The sequence below is a fragment of the Oncorhynchus keta genome, chromosome 35, assembly GCF_023373465.1.
Source record: "Oncorhynchus keta strain PuntledgeMale-10-30-2019 chromosome 35, Oket_V2, whole genome shotgun sequence".
Classification (NCBI taxonomy): Eukaryota; Metazoa; Chordata; class Actinopteri; order Salmoniformes; family Salmonidae; genus Oncorhynchus; species Oncorhynchus keta.
The window spans coordinates 58405809-58429935 of record NC_068455.1 but is presented as its reverse complement, the minus strand read 5'-3'; the positions used below and the strand labels follow the sequence as shown (position 1 = coordinate 58429935).

Sequence of the window (24127 nt, the reverse complement as noted above, 5' to 3'; positions counted from 1 at the left end):
CCAAAAAAAATGAATACGAAAGTCTGACACACTGCCTTCTCATCTTGCAGATGAACTCTCGCCAAAACTATCTTATGTTATGCCTGAGACGGCGGGGGGCTGAGCTGGTTACCGTTGTGCTGTGCTGCGGACTTGCTGCACTGATCCACAGCGATTACAAGGGCTGCTGATTGAGCCAAATCCACTAGGTCCTGGTGCAACTCATCTTTAGAGCCGTAGCCTTGATCAGACTGAACTCCTGCGGGACACAAACATACTGTCTTAATCTACCCAGTCTTTTCAGATCTGTGCACTTCTGAAGGGTAGGGACTAGAGGCTCGACGCTGTAGGTGCAAGAAGTTAGGGTGTTGGAGCTAGAGGCTAGGAGCTAAGGGCTAGAGGCTAGGGACTAGTAGCCAGGGGCTATAGACGAGAGGTTAGGGGCTAACAGGCGAGTAGCTAGGGGCTAATAGTTCGGGGCTAGGGGAAGCTGTACATGTAGGGACTTTGTCCAGTGTCTCCAGGCTACAGTATACCTCCGCTGCAGTGGTTGTCTGCGGTGTCTGCTATGATGAGGCTGCGTGCGAACAGGGTGTGATCCTCTCCGTTTGCCTCGCTGGAGCTGTCTGCACTTCCGTGGCTCAGCCGGTCGCCGTCGCTGCTCGCCAAGCCGCCCGCTGACGGGCCTAAATCACTTCCTGAGCAAGCAAAAAAAAGGAGCTACTGCACTTAACCATTTAAGTCCAATACAAACAAACATAGCAAGGGGGCTTCTACAGTATATTGTAAATAGAGAGTATTGTCCTACATACAAGCACAGGTACATTACATAGCTAAAATATATAATAAGTGTAGAAAGTTATATGCATTTGGTGCAACAACTGTAGTGATTGCATTCCAACCTAAGTGATTGACTCTCTCCCATGCTCCGTCTCTGTGTTCGGACACCTCACCTGTCGTGATGACGGTGGGTCCTTCCATGGAGGGCATCCGGTGGACTGCCTGTTTGAATTGAGAGAGAGCACGCGCCACGTTGCGCACCTTGGCCCACATGAAGAGCCCACTGCGGTTCCGACTGGGCCAGGGGCCTTCCAGAACAGCCTGGAGAAATGAGTGGAGAGGAGATGAACACGGACATACTTTGGATTGAGGTATTTGCTTAGGCTAGTCTAAAGGGATAGCGCGAGATTGTAGACATTTTTGTCCCTGCGTGAAGTTTGAGGTTGAAGGTAGTTTGGCCAGACATTGCAAACTAGCGCAATGACTGGAAGCCTACAAATCTTGCACTGTCCCTTTAAGTGCCCTAACCCTAACTGGTTGCAGTTATGTAAGACCTAAGCAATATGGGTGAAGATCCACAACTACACATCCTAATATCCAGACCGAACATTAACCACTTGAACCTCTGGGGGCAGCATTTCATTTTTGGATGAAAAACGTTCCCGTTTTAAACAAGATATTTTGTCACGAAAAGATGCTCGACTATGCATATAATTGACAGCTTTGGAAAGAAAACACTGACGTTTCCAAAACTGCAAAGATATTGTCTGTGAGTGCCAAAGAACTAATGCAACAGGCGAAACCAAGATGAAATTTCATACAGGAAGTGAGCCAGATTTGAGGCGCTGTGTTCCAATGTCTCCTTATATGGCTGTGAATGGGCAAGGAGAGAGCCTACACTTTCTGTCGTTTCCCCAAGGTGTTTGCAGCATTGTGACGTATTTGTAGGCATATCATTGGAAAATTGACCATAAGAGACTACATTTACCAGGTGTCCGCTCGGTGTCCTCCGTCGAAACTATTGCGTAATCTCCAGGAGCATGCATATTTCCATTTTGAACAGAGGAGAAACCAAACTGCCACGAGTGACTTATCATCGAATAGATATGTGAAAAACACCTTGAAGATTGATTCTAAACAACGTTTGCCATGTTTCTGTCGATATTATGGGGTTAATTTGGAAAAAAGTTTCGCGTTGTAATGACTGGATTTTCGTTTTTTTTTCTCAGCCAAATGTGATGAACAAAACGGAGCGATTTCTCCTACACAAATAATCTTTTTGGAAAAACTGAACATTTGCTATCTAAGTGAGAGTCTCCTCATTGAAAACATCCGAAGTTCTTCAAAGGTAAATTATTTTATTTGAATGCTTTTCTTGTTTTTGTGAAAATGTTGCCTGCTGAATGCTAGGCTTAATGCTATGCTAGCTATCAATATTCTTACACAAATGCTATGGTTGAAAATCATTTTTTGAAAATCTGAGATGACAGTGTTGTTAACAAAAGGCTAAGCTTGTGAGCCAATATATTTATTTCATTTCATTTGCGATTTTCATGAATAGTTGATGTTGCGTTATGGTAATGAGCTTGAGGCTATAATTACGCTCCCGGATACGGGATTGCTCGTCGCAACAGGTTAAAGGTTAAGGGCGAAAGGGAGTGAAATGGGAGCGTATGCATGTGTATGGGCTGGTATAAGTACCCTACCTTGTTGTAGTATCCGTAGGTGATAGCGTTAGGGTGCACCCCTGCCTTCTTCATCTCCACCAGGACACGGACGGCCATGACAGGCTGACCGTACACGCCACACAGCTGCATCACTACACGGTAACACACCTACGGAAGGACAGAGGGTGGCTATGTGTGAGAGGACACAACAAGATAAAAACCTAATGGCTACAGAAGACTTCCACTGAAGTTGTCATCACTGTAATGGAAGCGATTATATGGGAGCACACACACACAAAGACTCGTTCACAAACATTCTCAGACAAATGCACGCACACACACACTTATGTCCGCATACGTCAAGACAACCAACCATAAGCACTCACGACCCTATACCTACCCCCTCCACACACCCAGTAAACCCCAAGCTTCCCTTACCTCATCCAGCACCTCCACCTCAGATGTCCTCATCTTGAGCAGGACGTTGTAGGCCTGTTGCATGGCCCAGCTCTTGGACTGAGCCAGCCTCACCCCCACGGGCAGGCAGATGAACCACAGGCTGTAGCAGTGGCTGAACAGACACTTGGCCCACAGCGGAGGGTTGGAGTAGAAGCGCTTGGCCATCTTGTAGGCCAGCTTGATCTCCTGTGGTGGGACACAGAGTTCAGTTCAATGACTTTTATTTGTCCCTTTTATGGGGGTGGGGGACGTGCACGCAATTGACTGATTATGATTGATTTTAGATGATGTATTTCCGATTATTCTCCTTCACCATTTCCTGATGGTTAGAGTTGGGAGGAGAGAGTTGGAGTGAGTGTGACTGTGCACGTTCCTAATGGTGAACCTCCCATCCCTCCGTAGAACAATGGCCAACAAATACTGCTCGTGGCCTTCTGAGGCGAGAGCGTAGACAAGAGCAGCTTAGACATAACAACGCCCACACACTGGCTTGACATCCTGTCCCGACACCCACAACTACAGTATGCGTTTGTGCCTGTGGTGAGAATATGCGTGAATATGTTAATATGCCAGACAAAAATACACATACAGTTCTGTTGGAACTGGAACAACATATTGGCCTCCCACGAAAGAGAAGGAGAAAAGACAACAAGTATAGTTTCCTGGGAGGTCTATTATACTAGAAAATAGGTCACAAGTGGCCCCTTTCCCTCCGCGCAGACACACACACTAGAGGTCGACCGATTATGATTTTTGTACGCTGATAACGATTATTGAAGGGGAAAAAGCCGATACCGATTAATCGGACGATTACATTTTAAAAAGTTGTATAAAATATATATATTCTTAAAATAAAAATGTTCATTCAGTATTGTTGTAATTGTCAATTACAACAATATACTGAATGAACACTTATTCTAGCTTAATATATTTATTTATACATAAATAAAATCAATTTAGTCTCAAATAAATAATGAAACATGCTCAATTTGGTATAAATTATGCAAAAACAGTGTTGGAGAAGAAAGTAAAAGTGCAATATGTGCCATGTAAAAAAGCTTAAGTTTAAGTTAATTGCTCAGAACATGAGAACATATGAAAGCAGGTGGTTCCTTTTAACATGAGTCCCCAATATTCCCAGGTAAGAAGTTTTAGGTTGTAGTTATAATAGAAATTGTAGGACTATTTCTCTCTATACTACTTGTATTTCATATACCTTTGACTATCGGATGTTCTTACAGGCACTATAATATTGATCTCGGGAGTTGATAGGCTTGAAGTCATAAACAGCGCTGTGCTTCAAGCATTGCGAAGAGCTGCTGGCAAACACAGGAAAGTGCTGTTCGAATGAATGCTTATGAGCCTGCTGCTGCCTACCGCCGCTCAGTCAGACTGCTCTATCAAATATCAAATCAGACTTCATTATAATAAACACAGAAATATGAGCCGTAGGTCATTAATATGGTCAAATCCGGAAACTATCATTTAGAAAACAAAACGTTTATTCTTTCAGTGAAATACAGAACCGTTCCGTATTATATCGAATGGGTGGCATCCATAAGTCTAAATATTGCTGTTACATTGCACAACCTTCAATGTTATGTCAGAATTATGTAAAATCCTGGCAAATTAATTACGGTCTTTGTTAGGAAGAAATGGTCTTCACACAGTTCGCAACGAGCCAGGCGACCCAAACTGCTGCATATACCCAGAACACAAGAGAAGTGACACAATTTTCCTAGTTAATATTGCCTGCTGATATGAATTCCTTTTGACTAAATATGCAGGTTTAAAAAATATATACTTGTGTATTGATTTAAAGAAAGGCATTGCTGTTTATGGTTAGGTACACATTGGTGCAACGACTGTGCTTTTTTCGCAAATGCGCTTGTTAAATCATCACCCTTTTGGCGAAGTAGGCTGTGATTCAATGATAAATTAACAGGCACCGCATTGATTATTTGCAATACAGGACAAGCTAATTAAACTAGTACTATCAACCGTGTGTAGTTAACTAGTGATTATGTTAAGATTGATTGTTTTTTACAAGTTAAGTTTAATGCTAGCTAGCAACTTACCTTGGCTCCTTGCTGCACTCGCACAGGTGGTCAAGCCTGCCATGCAGTCTTCTCGTGGATTGCAATGTAAATCGGCCATAATCGGCGTCCAAAAACAACGATCACCTAATTGTTATAAAACTTGAAATCAGCCCTAATTAATCGACCATGCCTCTAACACACACACGCCTCACTCTTCCTGCTCTTCCATCCCTGTCCAAATAAAAGCTAGTGTTGGAGGCTGACGCGTGCAAACTGGCTTTGAACCCCTCTGACCTACTGTAAATAAGTTTCTGCTGGTGACTGTGGTGAGTCATTTATTGTTATTGGAACCATCACAGCCTGAGAAAATGACTCCGCAGCAGACGGTGTCCATTGCAGGTTAGGTTAGGTTATTCCCTGACTGGGGAAGTGGTTAGGTGGTCAGTACAACAAGCTTACAGTGGGTAGAACCAGAACGATCAGGAAAGTACCGGAATGTGTTAGTCAGTTTCTTTTGTTGTTTTCCCCCCTTCCCTACAAAGCTGCAATAAAGCAAACAGTTGTACCTGCTTATCTGTCTGTCTGTGTGATCGTGTACCTGCTTGGTCCTCTTGGCCAGTAGTGCAGGGCTGCTGGACAGGCTGGCCCCAGGTGTACTACTCCTCAGCGCTGGTATCACCTCCCTGGGGCGGTCAAACAGGTCCATACACAACCGTGGAAAACTCTTATAACTAAAAGAGAGGGAGAAGGGGAGAGAGAGAGAGAGACCGAGAGACAGACAGAGGGACAGAGAGAGAGACACAGAGAGAGCAGAGAAAAGGGAGATGCCACAGGTATGAGAGAGAAGCCAATGCAGACCCGCTTCCGATCCTCCTGGCCAGGTCTTGGGTCAACCTTTCACCACAGATTTACACATACTACGCTCACACTATAAAACACTACCAGGCTCACTGGTGTTATAGTAATGCCAATGTGTTAGTGGTGCAGCAGGAATTAGAGGGGTATAAGCTCACCTGTAGTGGGCAGGGGGGTCGGACCCTTCCTCGGTGGCGGGGGGTTCTGGGGGCATGACGAAGACAGTGTGCTCGCTCTTCTGTGATTCGTCTAGTTCCATAAGCTTGGTGTCCTCTGAGGACTCACCCTCCACCTGTGGAGAGGGAGACATGTTGTCAGAGTCCGCGCACATGGCCGTACACACACAGACAAATAAAATCACCACAACCAGATCAAAAACCATTCTTCTAATCGATGCATAACAAGTTGACAGACCCCAGTTGGAAAAGGAGATGTGTTTAAACATGATTACGGTGTGAGGGATTACCTTAGTGCCTTTGTCGTTGCCTTTATCGGAGGGAAATAGCTGCAGGGGGAAAAAGTGAAAGGAACAGATTCAATCAGAGGAAATGAGCCTTCCTCCGTCAGACTCCATTGGAGGAATGTTCCGACCATAAAACAACACGTAACAAAAAGGTCTTTCATAGGGAACGGTGGAAGCTGAACAATGCCACACAAATTAGGTTTGAAAATGTACGTCTGTCTGAGGCACTAGGATGATAGAGGGAAGACATATTCTTGTCTAGCAGGGTTTGGGGGTACATTTTCAATTCAATTCACTTCCTGGCTTGATGGGAGTCCGAATGGAATTGGCTCCAACACGGATCCCTGATGCCTGGTTCTTGTCAATGCTCACCTTCTCAATGCAGTCGTCGAAGAAGGCCAGGCCCGTATCCTTGTCGCTGACGAACGTGCACTCCTCAATGAAGCGGATGAAGATCTGAGTCTTGGTCAGCTGGGAGTAGAACTTCTGGTGGGTGCGCTCCCTGCTTCTCAGAAACCCTGTGAGAGGACAGAGAGCCAGGTCAATGGGCCTATTTCATAGGAAACACTCAGGAAACATTTCTGCACCATCCAAGGTCCCCAAGAACACAGTGGCCTCTATCATTCTTAAATGGAAGAAGTTTGGAACCACCAAGACTTTTTCTCGAGCTGGCCGCCTGGCCAAACTGAGCAATCGGGGGATTGCTCAGACCCTGAGAAATAGATTCTCTGGTCTGATGAAACCAAGATTGAACTATTTGGCCTGAATGCCAAGCGTCACGTCTGTAGGATACCTGGCACCATCCCTATGGTGAAGCATGGTGGTGGCAGCATCATGCTGTGGGTATGTTTTTCAGTGGCAAGGACTGGGAGACTAGTCAGGATCAAGGGAAAGATGAACGGAGCAAATTACAGAGAGATCTTTGATCGAAACCTGCTCAGGACCTCGGATTGGAGTGAAGGTTCACCTTCCAACAGGACAACGACCCTAAGCACACAGCCAAGACAACGCAGGAGTGTCTCTGTCTCTGAATATCCCTGAGTGGCACAGCCAGAACCTGGACTTGAACCCAATCAAACATCTCTGGAGAGATCTGAAAATAGCGGTGCAGCGACCCTCCCCATCCAACCAGACCGAGCTTGAGTGGACCTGCATAGAAAAGTGTGTGGTAATATCCCCAAATACAACTGTGCCAAGCTTGTAGCGTCATACCCAAGAAGACTCGAGGCTGCAATCGCTGCCAATGGTTCTTCAACAAAGTACTGAGTAAAGGGTCTGAATACTAATGTAAATGTGATATTTACATTTTTAATACATTTGCAAAAATGTCTAAAAACCTGTTTTGCTACAGTCATTGTGGGGTATTGTGTGTGGATTGATGAGGGGAAAATACAATTAAATTCATTTTAGAATAAGGCTGTAACGTAACAAATGTGGAAAAAGTCAAGGGGTCTGAATACTTTCCGAATGCACCGTATATCACTACATTTTCTTCAGAATGTATTATACAAGTGAGAGTGAAGGTATTCAACCCAGGTGTGTAGCCAATAAAGATAGCCATTATAAATGTGCAGCTCTTTCCCCACTGGTTCTGCAGCTTCCATTGGCCTTCATGGACCTAAATTAGGATGTGATCGATGCCTTTCCAAAAAGCCTACGTCAGTGGAAGTCTTTACAGCTAATGTCATGGATGATTGATTTCCGACACTGAGCAATCACTAAGTAGACCTGTGAAATTGGAGATTTGCCTGCTATGAACAATTGGAGTCAGATAGGCTTTCTGTTTAACACAGACCCTGGAGTTGACATCAACATAACGCATAAAATACATTGCGCAATTTAAATACTTTGAGAAAAGTGTGTGATTGCAACAAATACAAATTGGACTTTTCTGATGTTTTAGTATACTCAAAATTCAAAAAGTTACTCGCACATCTGAGCCATCTTTTTTGCAGGTGCATGGTAACCGTTGAATAAGATGAGAAAAAAGAAGGGACCCGCACACTGCTCGATAGCATCACTGATCTTTAATAAGCTTTACGTATCGGCCTCACGGCCTTCGTCAGAGCTTTTTAAATTAGCACCGCCCACATCCATTCCACCCATCGAAAGGGGTTGGAGTCTAGGGAAAACAAATAAGTGCTACCAAATATAACAATATGCATTTCAGAAATATTCGGATAAAGTGTGTACATAAAACGTATTAAACACGTCTGTAAATCCACAATGAGGACATCGACCTACCAAGCAAGTTTTCATTAATCATTGAGTACGGCGCAAGAAAACCGTCAGAGTAATCTGAAATAGGGGCATAATTCATGTTCGAATTCACAACATAACATACATAGGCATTTCATCATTAAGTCCTTTAGGAAAAAATGTCTGGCGGGTGAAAATCCCAAAACATTCTCTTTTACTCAGTGTTATTAATATCACCTCCCCTGTCTGATATCTTAACTTTCTCTATGCCACAAAATCTAAAAGGGTAGAAATGTAATGTTTTAGGTCATTAAAATGTACTGCGACTGGATAATCCCTGTCGTGTCTCCTGATTTAACTCTTATGTTCACTGATTCTGTTTGAGAGAACAAGAGGTTTTACCTACATGCACATCCCACATGGACATTTAATAATGGAAATAACATGGGTGGTGGAACACGTAATAATGTCCTTTATTTGGAACCGTTTTCCTGTATGAGGCAGAAATATTCACACTTTATCATGTTGTTGCAATGTGCGCAACCTCTGCATTTATAGCAGTTGGCATGGACCAATTTATGGTGTAAATGGTAACCCCTACTATACACAATAAGTGGTGGATTCTTAAATTCAGCCGGCAAAGCTGGGTCCGATGATAAAACATGCCATTGTTTCTTGACAGCATCTCCCACTTTGCGCGAGTTCAAAGTATACGTGGTGGAGAACATTACAGAGTGTTCTTTATCTCTAGTGGGTCTTTGATGTAGCAGTTCACCTCGTGTTTTCCCCAATGCCAAATTAAGAGCTTCATCCACACATTTTGTGGCATAGAGAAAGTTAAGATATCAGACAGTGGAGGTGATATTAACAACACTGAGTAAAAGAGAATGTTTTGGGATTTTCACCCTCCAGACATTTTTTCCTAAAGGACTTAATGATGAAATGCCTATGTATGTTATGTTGTGAATGTGCACATGAATTATGCCCCTATTTCAGATTACTCTGACGTTTTTCTTGCACCGTACTCAATGATTCATGAAAACTTGCTTGGTAGGTCGATGTCCTCATTGTGGATTTACAGACGTGTTTAATACGTTTTATGTACACACTATCCGAATATTTCTGAAATGCATATTGTTATATTTGGTAGAACTTATTTGTTTGTTGTCCCTCGACTCCAACCCCTTCCGATGGGTGGAATGGATGTGGGCGGGGCTAGGTCTATATAAGGGTGCTAATTTAAAAAGCTCTGACGAAGGCCGATATGTAAAGCTTATTAAAGAGCAGTGACGCTATCAAGAGCGGTGTGCGGGTCCCTTCTTTTTCTGATGTGTTAGTATATAAAAGTAGTCTCTTGAGAACTACAAAACAGCGCCTGCATAAGATTTTGTTCTGGGTGCTGCGATTAATGTTCTGGGCAAATAAATGAAGGACTAAGGACTAAAAATGATCCATCCATTCTCCATTGTTATCATGCAGGTCACATAGTGAATCTGCAGCGCTGGCCTTCTCGGAGGGGGCCTGGGTGATGGGTTTGAGGTAAAAGCGGTAACACACAGCCTGCACTAACCCTGTAGGTCGTATAGTGAGTCTGCGGAGGTGGCCTTCTCGGAGGGGGCCTGGGTGATGGGTTTGAGGTAAGAGCGGTAGCCCTTCAGGATGTTGGCCATGAAGCGCAGCAGGGCCTCTTGGATCTCCATCTCCAGGGAGGTCATCTTCTTGTGCCAGGTGAAGTCCGCCTCGATGGGGGTCATCTCCACCGCCAAGCCCTCCTGGGCTGTCCGACGCACTGAAAACAGCCACCAGACCGGATATTTACCTTTCTCGTTTTATTCAAATGTAACATACCAAAAAAGTTGGTCCTCTGTCGCAACGCCAAGCTAGTGGGTTCGATTCCCGGCAACACCCGTACGTGAAATGTATGCACGCATGACTGGAAATAGGATCTGCTAAAGCAAATATATTATGATTATATTACATGAGCATAGCAGGCTGAATGCACCATTTAGACAGCTAGAATTCTTTCATAATTTATATCTAAAGACATTATTCATAAAGAATTCACTTCTATATCATACGTACAATTAGTGTACTTTTATCCTGAATGCACTGGCCATGAAGCAATTGCTATGAGAAACCAGTTGAGGTGACTGTGACTATGTGTACCTACCGATGCCCAGCTGGTGGTGCAGGTTGGCCAGGGAGTTAAACAGGCTCTTGCAGGGTTTCTTTGGGAGGTTTTTCCAGTTACTGTGTCTCTTTTCATCAGACCTACACAGTTGGTTCAGAATAGTATTTTTGCAATATGCTCATTCTCGTGTAAATAACAAAATATTTAACATGCGATATATGTACCGAAAAACTGTTTGGCTGTATCGACAACAGGATAAAGTGTGTAAACAGATCCACATGTCAAAATGGGGGAAATGCTCCTTTAAAGTGTATGGATCTTACAGGTAAATAGTGTTGGTGTCCAGGTCCACACAGACCACGTCCGGCGGGGGGTCATAAAGGTCAAAGTAGCGGGAGTCCACGCCCACGATGAAGGGAAAGGGGGCATTGAGGACCCCCGCCAGGGAGAGCGGGCAGAGGGGGATGTACGGGCACTGCCACTGGAACGGGAAGATCATCTGGAGAGAAGAACACAGATGGAGAGAACTTTTATTTAACATTTATTTAACAGAACTTTTAACCTAAAATCAGTCCTACATGGGCCACAAGCTGTATATAAAAGCTAACTGGATAAAAACTCCAACCAACTAACTAACTAATCAATACAATTTTATTTGAATAGTCCTTTTTACAACATTCTAAAAGCTGAATGACCATATCCTGTATCACTCACCGCCACTACGGCCTCTGCTACCCCGGTGAGTACAGCGGGTCTCAGGGAGTGAAGCAGGATCTTACTCTCCAGCAGGACAAAGTGCAGCAGCGTGGCACAGTTCTCAGAGCCCAGGTTCATCAGCAACGTACTGTAGTCTGCCCCACTGAGGAGAGGAGGAGAGACAGGAGGGGATGAGAGGCAAGTTGGGAACAGAGGAGCACAGAAGGATTGGGGAAACCATTCAAACCACTCAGGGATACAATGGGTGGGTCATTAAAAGGTTGGATTGGATGAAGGGCAGCCGTCTTTGAAGGGAGGTTTGTAATTGGTACAGGTGCACTGAGAAAGTGTGTGGTTAAATAAGTAAGGAAGGGGGTGAAGGTAAACTGGATTGAGAGAAGATCAGGTTACATTTTCAGGGGAATGTACTTTTCTTTTCAGAGAATAACAAGTTGAAGCTTTCCAAAGCCGCAAACACTTGTAAATCTGGTCCAAAGGCACCAGCCAGCAAGTCTTCCAGTCCCCAAAGTCATGATCTCTCTAGCTGACCAACAACAACATATTCCACTCTGAAATTATAAACCTGGAGAGGAAAGAGCCTGGTGATAATGATGGAACATCTGGTATTTTCAGAACATTTTGAGGTTTGTTGGCAGAATGCAATGGCAGCATAACAGTTTATTTAATATGTACAGGCTGGGATAATGCACTTAATAATGAAGGACCTGTCCACAATGTAACAGACAGGCAGCGCTGTTTCTGGCAGTCCCAATGCCTGTTTTCTATTGGCTGTTTCAAAGCGTGACTATTTGACCTCGGAAAACTGACATGAATGAATGCGTTTTGCATTACCAAACTAGAACCTTTGGAGGGTGCTGGATGATTGATTTTTTTTCTAACCCCGGCATTTCCTCTGGAAAATATGTGGTTGATGATCTGCAATGATAACAATAACTGGGCCCAGTTTCTCTTTCTGTTCCTGAAGCCTAGACTTTCACAGCTCTAAACTTGTGGAGAGGACGTACCGTCTGAAACAAAGCTACGAGGATACGGTGACGGTTCTGACTTTTCATTGTGTGTGTTTGTGTTCTAAATGTGTGCAAGTACAAAATCAGAATGAGCCTTTGAGAAAGCCGATAATGTCCAGGAGAACACACACTCGCATTGATCCATTCAGCCAGCTTTAAATCAGTCGTACCTGAGAGGGAGAGGAGTACACACAGGTTGTGCGAGCATCAAGGTGTCGTGTGCAGAGAGCTGAAAGAGAAAACCAAAAAAATGTCACCCTGCCATGACAAGTTTTTTTTTTCTCCACACATCAAACACATTCAGACACAAATGCAAAAACACCAACAAACTTCCCTCTCCAACACAAAAAAAAAAACTATGGCATCTCACTTGGACCAAGATTCTGGGCCTCTGAGGTGAAGGGAAGGACACGTTGTGCATAAAGTGCGAGATGTGCCTGTCAAAGAAACAAAGCAGCAAACACAGCCACATTAGTCTCTACCAACACCCACCTACCCCTCTCCAAACTATCAAATGAATTTATAAAAACTCAAATACATGTATAAAACGCATACATCTTGAGCTGCGCCTGATTTAGTTGTCCTGGTACAATGGAACCAATGAAATAGTCCCAAAAGTGCAAACCACAACCTAAACCAAGCCTCCAACTTGACAAATGACGCAATCCTTACTTTTCGATGGGCAGCGGGTGGGGACCCGAGACGGACAGCTTGTAGAGGAACATGAGGAACTTGCGGAAAGACTCGAAGAAGGGCCAGCGGGAGAGCAGGCAGATGCACTTGTTGGTGTTGACCGTCCGGTTGGGGATCACCTTCTTCTCCACGGTGGTGAGCAGGCCCAGCTGCACCTTCTGCTTCTCACTGAGGAGATCTATGGGGTAGACCTCGTAGAACTGGATGGCTGCGCCGTACATCTGGGACAGAGCAAATTATAACAGATCGATTCCTGCGTTAACATAAGGGACGTTAACAAACGCGTTTCACGCATTTTAATGATATGGTGGAGTAGCGTTTGAGCACACTTTACACTAAATTGCTAAATCCGTTTACGTTGAACGCCACCCGCCATCTCAACTGGCATTCACCGTTTACACAACAAAGTCCAATTTCATTACTCTAGCTCAGAGAGATGCGACGTGGTTTGGGACAAAATTTGCTACAGCTGACATTGAGGTGCAGTGAAACACACAGCCTGATGAGGAAACAAATTATTCTACCCATTCCCACAGTCACCCAATGTCACATGCAACTCAGGAAGTGAGACTCGAATGTTGACTATTACAGCTGTCAATCAAATCGACAGTATCACAGGGCTGTTCAGTTCCAGCCATCCATAACTATCTATTCACGATTCATTGTAAATCACGTTAACTGATATAATGCCATTGCTGTTACACCTACCTTTTCCCCAGAGGAGTTGGTTAACACAAAGGTGGAGAAGACGGGCAGAGGGTAGCGTGTGTTGGGGGCCCAGCACTCGATCTTAGCCCCCATGGGGAGGCAGAACAGGGGCACAGACTCCGACAGGGGGAAGGACTCATAGTCATCCTCTGGGTAGCGGAAGATGAGGCCTGGAGGAGAGAGAGCAATCAAGCCATCTTTTTTTCATATGGCAAGTGACACATAAGACATACACTGAGTGTACAAAACATTGAGGACACCTGCTCTTTCCATGACATAGACTGACCAGGTGAGTCCAGGTGAAAGCTATGATCCCTTATTGATGTCACTTGTTCAATCCACTTCAATCAGTGTAGATGAAGGGGAAGAGACGGGTTAAAGAAGGATTGTTAAGCCTTGAGACATGGATTGTCTGTGTGTGCCATTCAGAGGGTGAATGGGCAAGACCAAAAATGTAAGTGCCTTTGAACGGGGTACGGTAGTAGGTGGCAGGCGCCACTGGTGTGTGTCGAGAACTGCAACGCTGCTGTTTTTCTTTTTTAACGCTCAACAGTTTCCTGTGTGTACAAAGAATGGTCCAACACCCAAAAGACATCCATACATGTAACATTAATTTCCTTGGGTTGCACTGAACGCACTAGACTACATACACCAAGGACAAGTATGTCTACAGATCCCACTACACAATAATAACCTCTATGAAGTGAAGACTGGAGAAGGGAAGGAAGGAAGGACAAACAACCCCATTTCCCTTCGTCATATTTTCATTGACATCAGCCAGTGTGCTGAGATACAGAACACATTATTTTCAAAAGGACAACACTTTGCTGATCAAGGCCTGTGTCACCCATGGCCTTTTGTGAATTCCAGAGAACGCTGTCAAAATAAAGAGACTGAAAGAGGAGGCGGGGTAGGAAGTAGTCTGGAGAATAAAAAGCGTCATCTCACAGGAAGGCCTAGTGGAGATAAGGCGTATGTGCGCAGTATCTGAACAGGGGCCCGTCTAAGCCAACACCCAGCTCTGACCTCAGAAAGTAGCAAGTGCGAGACAGGGAACAACTCTGCTGTATTTACAAGAATGTGGATACTGGTACATGGAGGGAAACCAGCTGACTAGGGCCTTACAAAATGTCTGATTCTGGGCTAGCTGTCCTCAGAAACATTACCTTTCCTAGTGTATAGTAAGAACACATGCTATTCTATTTTCCATAAGAACCTGTTTGGAGGTCATTAAAGTGGAAAACCAAAACGCGAAAAAGAGGGCAATTGCAATGGTGCACAATGACAACGCTTTCCACCTTGAAATAAATGGGGACCCGAAATAAGGCTTGGAATTCTGATGAGAAACACTCGGAGCATTAAGAGTTCTGAGTTGCCGTGAGACAGTCTAATATGTGAGGCTCTGCCTTTTTCTAAACTCCAGATAGATGCACTGATTTGAAACTAGGACTGTGTCCCAAATGGCACCATAATTCCATATATAGTGCACCACTTTTGACCAGGGCCTGTTGGGAATAGAGTGCCATTTGAGACGCAGCCCATATCTTAAGATTCAGAAGAGCGACAAAACCCCCAAATGAGTCATGCCATTTCCCAGCCATCTATTCCAGGAATCATCCGTTTTCAGGTATTTGAGTGACAGATAACGGCGCTGGCATACACCAGTGCCTTTAGTCTTATCTACAGCACACGGAAAGCTCCTGTCAATTCAGATCAATCATAAGAGATCAACACACAATTACTTTGAAGTCGACTCAGGCGCGAAGCAAGCGGGAAATATATGGTAAACGGCATTGAACAAAGGCCAGGAAATAATAACTATCCGTCAATGTGAACAAAACAGGCAGAGCGATGTGAAAAGATGGTAGACGAGAGACGACAGAGAAGACTCACCGGCTTTGTAATTGATGGAGTTGGATGCGGACACTGATTTCTTGTAGCACAGGAAAACACTGGAGCCCCACTGGAGGATGAACAATAACACCATGTGAGTTTGGGCTCGAAACAACATTGTCAATGCTTAATTTCCACAGGACGTACTCGGGGTGAGTGCCATGGCCTACATTTCATAATGGGTATATTCCAGCCCCATACATTCCTCCCAAAACTCTACTTTTAAAGGTGAAGATCCTTTCAGGGAATGAAATGTTGAAAACCATTAAAAATATATATATGTGTTGGAGAAATTGAGCATGTGGGCTTTAGTTCATTACCAATGGTAAAGTATATGACATCTGGCAGATGATTTTAACCACAGTCATGCGTGCGGACATTTTCGGGATTCAAACTCACAATCCAGGCGTTACAAGTGCCATGCTCTACCAACTGAGCCACAGAGGACCAGAGGACTCACCATGCCACAGTTGAGGTTCTTGTCCACCTTGCAGAAGGTGTGCGGCGGCGTCTCGCCCTTGCTAGTGACGATGACGCAGATGTCGGTGACGGCCAGTGAGTTCTGGGGCTGAACGGGCGGCGCGCGGCGGAAGGTGATGAAGATGCGCTGCGAGGTGGCAGAGCTGTTGTTGACGTTGGCACACCGGCCGTACGGCGTGGCCTGAATGACCTCACAACCCTGGATGAGACGCTCCTTCCCTTCGTATAACACACTGTGAGAGAGAGACAACCATATGAGTCAATGACTATGTAAATATTCACATACACCCACACACTCATTAATACATACAACACCAAACACATTCACAAACGAGATCTAGGCCAGAATCATCGTAGAGCACCCGAGACACACTCACACTCAACAATGAGCCAATGACGTACACATATTCATGCACATCCACGTGAATAATACATTCAAATCAAATTCTATTGGTCGAATACACGTTTAGCAGATGTTACTGCGTGTAAAATGCTTGTGTTCCTAGCTCCAACAGTGCAGTAATATCTAACTAGACACAATGCACAGAAATCTAAAAGTAAAAGAATGGAATCAAGAAATAGAGAAATATTAGGACGAGCAATGTCAGAGTCCGATGTACAGTTGACGTCGGAAGTTTACATACACTTTGGTTGGAGTTTTTCAACCACTCCACAAATTTCTTGTTAACAAACTATAGTTTTGGCAAGTCGGTTTGGACATCTACTTTGTGCATGACACAAGTCATTTTTCCAACAATTGTTTACAGACAGATTATTTCACTGTATCCCAATTCCAGTGGGTCAGAAGTTTACATACATAAAGTTGACAAAGTTTAAACAGCTTGGAAAATTCCAGAAAATTATGTAATGGCTTTAGAAGATTCTGATAGGCTAATTGACATTATTTGAGTCAATTGGAGGTGTACCTGTGGATGTATTTCAAGGCCTACCTTCAAACTCAGTGCCTCTTTGCTTGACATCATGGGAAAATCAAAAGAAAATCAGCCAAGACCTCAGAAAACAATAGTAGGCCTGGTTCATCCTTGGGAGCAATTTCCAAGCGCCTGAAGGTACCACGTTCATCTGTACAAAGAATAGTACGCAAATATAAACACCGTGGGTCCACGCAGCCGTCATACCGCTCAGGAAGGAGACTCGTTCTGTCTCCTTGAGATGAACGTACTTTGGTGCGAAAAGTGCAAATCAATCCCAGAACAACAGCAAAGGACCTTGTGAAGATGCTGGAGGAAACTGGTACAAAATTATCTATATCCACAATAAAAATTAGTCCTATATCGACATAACCCGAAAGGCTGCTCAGCGAGGAAGAAGCCACTGCTCCGAAAACACCATAAAAAGGCCAGACTACGGTTTGCACATGGGGACAAAGACGTACTTTTTGTAGAAATGTCCTCTGGTCTGATGAAAATAAAATTGATCTGGTCGGCCAGAATGACAATCGTTATGTTTTGAGGAAAAAGGGGTAGGCTTGCAAGCCAAAGAACAGCATCCCAACCATGAAGCACGAGGGTAACAGGATCATGTTGTGGGGATGCTTTGCTGCAGGAGGGACTGGTGCACTTCACAAAATGGATGGCATCATGAGGGAGGAAAATTATGTGGATATATTGAAGCAACATCTCAAGACATCTATCAGGAAGTTAAAGCTTGGTCGCAAATGGGTCTTCCAAATGGACAATGACCCTAAGCATAATTCCAAAGTTGTGGCAAAATGGCTTAAGGACAACAAAGTCACCCAACGTACTGTGGGAAGCTTGTGGAAGGCTACTCGAAACATTTGACCCAAGTTAAACAATTTAAAGACAATGCTACCAAATTCTAATGGAGTGTATTTAAACTTCTGACCCACTGGGAATGTGATGAAAGGAATAAATATCTGCATGTGTGGTTCATACTGTGAAGCATGAAGGAGGTGGTGTGATGGTGTGTAGGTACTTTGTGGGTACACTGTCAGTGATTTCTTTAGAATTCAAGGCACACTTAACCAGCTTGACTACCACAGCATTCTGTAGCGATACACCATCCTATCTGGTTTGGGCTTAGTGGGACTATCATTTGTTTTTCAACAGGACAATGCCCTAACACACCTCCAGGCTGTGTAAGTGCTATTTGACTAAGGAGAGTGATGGAGTGCTGGATCAGATGATCTTGATATGGTTTGGGATGAGCTGGACCGCAGAGTGGAGGAAAAGCAGCCAACAAGTGCTCAGCGTATGTGGGAACTCCTTCAAGACTGTTGGAAAAGCTTTCCAGGTGAAGCTGGGTGAGAGAATGCCAAGAGTGTGCAAAGCCACCATCAAGGCAAAGGTGGCTACTTTGAAGAATCTAAAATACATTTTGATTTGTTAAACACTTTCTTTGGTTACTACATGATTCCATATGTGTTATGTCCTGGTGTTGATGTCTTCCCTATTACTTTACAATAAAGAAAATAGCAAAAATAAAGAAAAACCCTTGAATGAGCAAACTATTGACTGGTACTGTATATGATATTTGAATATGTGAATAGAATATTATATGCACAGCAATAGTTGAATAGGATGGACTAGAATACAGTATATACATATGAAATGGGTAAAAGAGTATGTAAACATTATTAAAGCGACCAGTGTTCCCCTCAAGCCGATAACACGACGGCCCTCAAGGAACTTCACTGGACTTTATGCAAACTGGAAACCATATATCCCGCGGCTGTATTTATTGTAGCTGGGGATTTTAACAAAGCAAATTTGAGAACAAGGCTACCTAAATTCTATCAGCATATCGACTGTAGCACTCACCCAGGAAAAACACTGGACCACTGTTACACCATCTTCTGTGATGCATACATGACCACGACTCCATTTTGCTCCTCCCTTTATATAGGCAGAAACTCAAACAGGAAGTACCCGTGCAAAGGAGTATTCAATGCTGGTCTGACCAATCGGAATCCACGCTTCAAGATTGTTTTGATCAAGCGGACTGGGATATGTTCCTGGGTAGCCTCATAGAATAATAATACGCCGATTCGGTGAGTGAGTTTCTCAGGAAATATATAGGAGATGTTGTACACACTGAATATTTAAGCCTACCCTAACCAGATACTGTGGATAGAAGGCTGCATTCGTGCAAAACTGAAAACGCAAACCACAGCATTTAACCATAGAACGGTGACTGGGAATATGGCCGAATACAAACAGCGTAGTGTCGTGGAAGATTCAGAATTTGTTGGTAACATATGCAAGATGTTTTATATTCATCAAATGTGTGTAAGTTACTTCTCATCAGAATGGTGTTTTTGTATAATACTGTGGCGAGGTTGCAGTTATCTGTTCTGTCAAGACTAAGTTGCATGGGCAGCAGAGAGGGGAGAGGTCAAAGTGTCATCATGTGTAAACATATCTTTTACTCCCTACCTTTCCCAGTGGGGAAAGGAGGGTGGCAGTGTCTGGAATCATTCTATGCTCCCTCTAATGTTGTTTTTATCTTAACCTATAGCCTCACTCTCCTCTCCGTGAGCTTGTCCAGGATTGGTTGTGTTTAGAATTGGTTGTATCTAAATGACAATTTGATATATGCCTGTTGATATGGAGGATTGGTTTATGGTTCTGGGGTTTGAGTAAGGAGACAAAGCTGAACGATTTATTATGTCTATGCTGTCTGACTATGTGTGTTCTTTGCTATTAAAGGATCTCAGTTGCATTGTAAGGGGGCTCTCAGAGAATTCATTGGGAGACACTGAATTTATCTGAGAGTCACAGGATTGTGATAGAGCTCATATAATTAAAGATGGACTTTGATAACTAACTCTGACTTGTGTGTGGTTTGCTCCATGATTTGGTAAATAGAGGAAATTTCCACGACAGTAGTTATTCCCATCCGCAAGGCAATCAAACAAGCAAAACGTCAGTATAGAGACTAAGTGGAGTCACAATTCAACGTCTCAGACACAAAACGTATGTGGCAGGTTCTCCAGGCAATCACGGATTACAAAAAGAAAACCAGCCACGGCATCCCTAGTCGCGTCCTCAGAGAATGCGCAGACCAGCTGACCAAATGCTTCAAGATGGCTACCATTGTTCCTGTACCCAAGAATGCAAAGGTAACTGAACTAAATGACTATCGCCCCGTAGCACTCACTTCTGTCATCATGAAGGGCTTGACTAGTCAAGGATCATATCACCTCCACCCGACCTGTCACCATAGACCCACTCCAATTTGCTTACCACCCCAATAGGTCCACAGACGACGCAAGCGCCATCACACTGCCCTATCCCATCTGGACAAGAGGAATACTTATGTAAGAATGTTATTAATTGACTATAGCTCAGCATTCAACACCATAGTACCCTCCAAGCTCATCACTAAGCTTGAGAAGCTGGGTCTCAACCCCGCCCTGTGCAATTGGGTCCTGGACTTCCTGACAGGCCACCCTCAGGATGTGAAGGTAGGGGAAAAAAGATATCCACTTTGCTGATCCTCAAAACTGGGGCCCCACAAAGGTGAGTGCTCAGCCCCTCCTGTACTACCTGTTCACTGAGTGGCCATGCATGGCTCCAACTCAATCATTAAGTTTGCAGATGACACAACAGTAGTAGGCTTGATTACCAACAACAACGATGGTGTCAGGAAAATAACCTCTCCATCAACAAAACAAAGGAGATGATTGTGGACTTCAGGAAACAGCAGAGGGAGCACCCTATCCACATAGAAGGGACAGCAGTGGAGAAGGTGGAAAGTTAAGTTCCTCTGTGCAAACATGACAGACAAACAAATGGTCCATGCACACAGACAGTGTGGTGAAGAAGGTTCAACCTCAGGAGGCTGAAGAAATTTGGCTTGGCACCTATTACCAAACTTTTACAGATGCACAATTGAGAGCATCCTGTTGGGCTGTAACACCGCCTGGAACGACAACTGCACCCCCCGCAACCGCAGGGCTCTCTAGAGTATAGTGCTGTCTGCACAACGCATCACCAGGGGTAAACTACCTGCTCTCCAGGACACCTACAGCATCCGAAAAACAGCTTCTATCTCAAGGCCATCGGACTGTTAAACAGCCATCACTAGCATAGAGAGGCTGCTGCCTACATAGACTTGAAATCCTTGGCCACTTTAATAAATGGAACACTAGTCACTTTAATAATGCCACTTTAAAAATGTTTACATACCTTGAATTACTCATCTCATATGTATATACTGTATTCTATACTATAACCGGTTCCGGTTGGAGCGAGCGGTCGCATTCGCACTTCGCTCTGCAGGTTGTATAACTTTTTCATTACATTTCATTATAGTACAACGGTTGATTTGTCTAATCTTAGCAATTCTTCTTAGCTAGCTACATAGCCGTCCTTGTATCAGAGATAGTTGCATAATTATCGTATTTCGTCGCCCTAACGTAGCCTTCACTGCTATTCGCCCAGGAGCTAGCTAACGCTAGCTAACGCACACAGATTAGCATCACTGTAGTGCTATTCACTCAACTGTACGACTTGATTAGTTTACTGTTAGCTAGCTACATAATCTTAGCCATTCTTCTTAGCTAGCTACATAGCCGTCCTTGTATCAGAGATAATTGCATAATTATCGTATTTCGTATTTCGTCGCCCTAACGTAGCCTTCACTGCTATTCGCCCAGGAGCTAGCAACGCTAGCTAACGCACACAGATTAGCATCACTGTAGTGCTATTCACTCAACTGTACGACTTGATTAGTTCAGTGTTAGCTAGCTACATAGCTGTCTTTGTTTCCAAGATAATTGTGTAGTTTAGTGTGTGTAGCCTTGGAGTGATTATCTTAATTCACTGAGGTTCGCTAGCCAGCTATTTGTCGTCCTTAACGTAGGAGACTCTGCTAGCTAGCCAACAGCTAACAGCTAGCCCAACGTCTACTGAATAGAACTCAACAACCCGGTCGCATTCACAGGTAGTATCACATTTTGTTTCGAATTCAATCACCGGTCAGGGAGTATCACATTTTCATTTCATTACAGTACAACGGTTTGATTTGTTTGATCGTAGCTAGCTACATAGCCGTCTTTGTTTCAAAGATAATTGTGTAGTCTAGACCGATTTCCTAGGTTAGCTAGCCAGCTATTGTCGTTCTTTTAACTCAACGTAACGTAAACAACACTGCTAGGTAGCCAGCTAGCCCCGAATAGCAGCACTGTAGAATTATTACACTCAACGGAACGACTTGATTAGTGTAGTGTCAACAACGCAGCTACTGCCAGCTAGCCTACTTTAGCAGTACTGTATCATTTTAATCATTTTAGTCAATAAGATTCTTGCTACGTAAGCTTAACTTTCTGAACATTCGAGACGTGTAGTCCGCTTGTCATTCCAATTTCCTTGCATTAGCGTAGCCTTTTCTGTAGCCTGTCAACTATGTGTCTGTCTATCCCTGTTCTCTCCTCTCTGCACAGACCATACAAACGCTCCACACCGCGTGGCCGCGACCACCCTAACCTGGTGGTCCCAGCGCGTACGACCCACGTGGAGTTCCAGGTCTCTGGTAGCCTCTGGAACTGCCAATCTGCGGCCAACAAGGCAGAGTTCATCTCAGCCTATGCCTCCCTCCAGTCCCTTGACTTCTTGGCACTGACGGAAACATGGATCACCACAGATAACACTGCTACTCCTACTGCTCTCTCCTCGTCCGCCCACGTGTTCTCGCACACCCCGAGAGCTTCTGGTCAGCGGGGTGGTGGCACCGGGATCCTCATCTCTCCCAAGTGGTCTTTCTCTCTTTCTCCCCTTACCCATCTGTCTATTGCCTCCTTTGAATTCCATGCTGTCACAGTTACCAGCCCTTTCAAGCTTAACATCCTTATCATTTATCGCCCTCCAGGTTCCCTCGGAGAGTTCATCAATGAGCTTGATGCCTTGATAAGCTCCTTTCCTGAGGACGGCTCACCTCTCACAGTTCTGGGCGACTTTAACCTCCCCACGTCTACCTTTGACTCATTCCTCTCTGCCTCCTTCTTTCCACTCCTCTCCTCTTTTGACCTCACCCTCTCACCTTCCCCCTACTCACAAGGCAGGCAATACGCTTGACCTCATCTTTACTAGATGCTGTTCTTCCACTAACCTCATTGCAACTCCCCTCCAAGTCTCCGACCACTACCTTGTATCCTTTTCCCTCTCGCTCTCATCCAACACTTCCCACACTGCCCCTACTCGGATGGTATCGCGCCGTCCCAACCTTCGCTCTCTCTCCCCCGCTACTCTCTCCTCTTCCATCCTATCTTCTCTTCCCTCTGCTCAAACTTTCTCCAACCTATCTCCTGATTCTGCCTCCTCAACCCTCCTCTCCTCCCTTACTGCATCCTTTGACTCCCTATGTCCCCTATCCTCCAGGCCGGCTCGGTCCTCCCCTCCCGCTCCCCGTGGCTCGACGACTCATTGCGAGCTCACAGAACAGGGCTCCGGGCAGCCGAGCGGAAATGGAGGAAAACTCGCCTCCCTGCGGACCTGGCATCCTTTCGCTCCCTCCTCTCTACATTTTCCTCCTCTGTCTCTGCTGCTAAAGCCACTTTCTACCATTCTAAATTCCAAGCATCTGCCTCTAACCCTAGGAAGCTCTTTGCCACCTTCTCCTCCCTCCTGAATCCTCCCCCCCCTCCCTCCTCCCTCTGCAGATGACTTCGTCAACCATTTTGAAAAGAAGGTCGATGACATCCGATCCTCGTTTGCTAAGTCAAACGACACCGCTGGTTCTGCTCACACTCCCCTACCCTATGCTCTGACCTCTTTCTCCCTCTCTCTCCAGATGAAATCTCGCGTCTTGTGACGGCCGGCCGCCCAACAACCTGCCCGCTTGACCCTATCCCCTCCTCTCTTCTCCAGACCATTTCCGGAGACCTTCTCCCTTACCTCACCTCGCTCATCAACTCATCCCTGACCGCTGGCTACGTCCCTCCCGTCTTCAAGAGAGCGAGAGTTGCACCCCTTCTGAAAAAACCTACACTCGATCCCTCCGATGTCAACAACTACAGACCAGTATCCCTTCTCTCTTTTCTCTCCAAAACTCTTGAGCGTGCCGTCCTTGGCCAG

General features: G+C 44.7%; 1 protein-coding gene across 2 annotated transcripts in view; it reads right to left on the bottom strand.

Moving 5' to 3' along the window:
- The window catches only part of LOC118368710 (DENN domain-containing protein 4C-like), an 81024-nt gene that overhangs the window by 14440 nt on the left and 42457 nt on the right, over positions 1 to 24127 (bottom strand). The window contains exons 3-21 of one of the 2 annotated variants that reach the window (XM_035753027.2): positions 16051 to 16303; positions 15591 to 15660; positions 13698 to 13867; positions 12969 to 13210; positions 12667 to 12733; positions 12467 to 12525; positions 11287 to 11431; positions 10896 to 11071; positions 10612 to 10712; positions 10012 to 10230; positions 6615 to 6760; positions 6246 to 6284; positions 5938 to 6071; positions 5523 to 5655; positions 2865 to 3071; positions 2466 to 2594; positions 933 to 1080; positions 516 to 677; positions 113 to 238 (exon numbers count right to left, since the gene is read on the bottom strand). In XM_035753027.2, coding sequence (XP_035608920.1) covers positions 113 to 238; positions 516 to 677; positions 933 to 1080; positions 2466 to 2594; positions 2865 to 3071; positions 5523 to 5655; positions 5938 to 6071; positions 6246 to 6284; positions 6615 to 6760; positions 10012 to 10230; positions 10612 to 10712; positions 10896 to 11071; positions 11287 to 11431; positions 12467 to 12525; positions 12667 to 12733; positions 12969 to 13210; positions 13698 to 13867; positions 15591 to 15660; positions 16051 to 16303 — 2726 coding nt within the window. The remainder of the gene's footprint in view (positions 1 to 112; positions 239 to 515; positions 678 to 932; positions 1081 to 2465; positions 2595 to 2864; positions 3072 to 5522; positions 5656 to 5937; positions 6072 to 6245; positions 6285 to 6614; positions 6761 to 10011; positions 10231 to 10611; positions 10713 to 10895; positions 11072 to 11286; positions 11432 to 12466; positions 12526 to 12666; positions 12734 to 12968; positions 13211 to 13697; positions 13868 to 15590; positions 15661 to 16050; positions 16304 to 24127) is intronic. The other variant, XM_035753028.2, reaches the window with a different exon arrangement.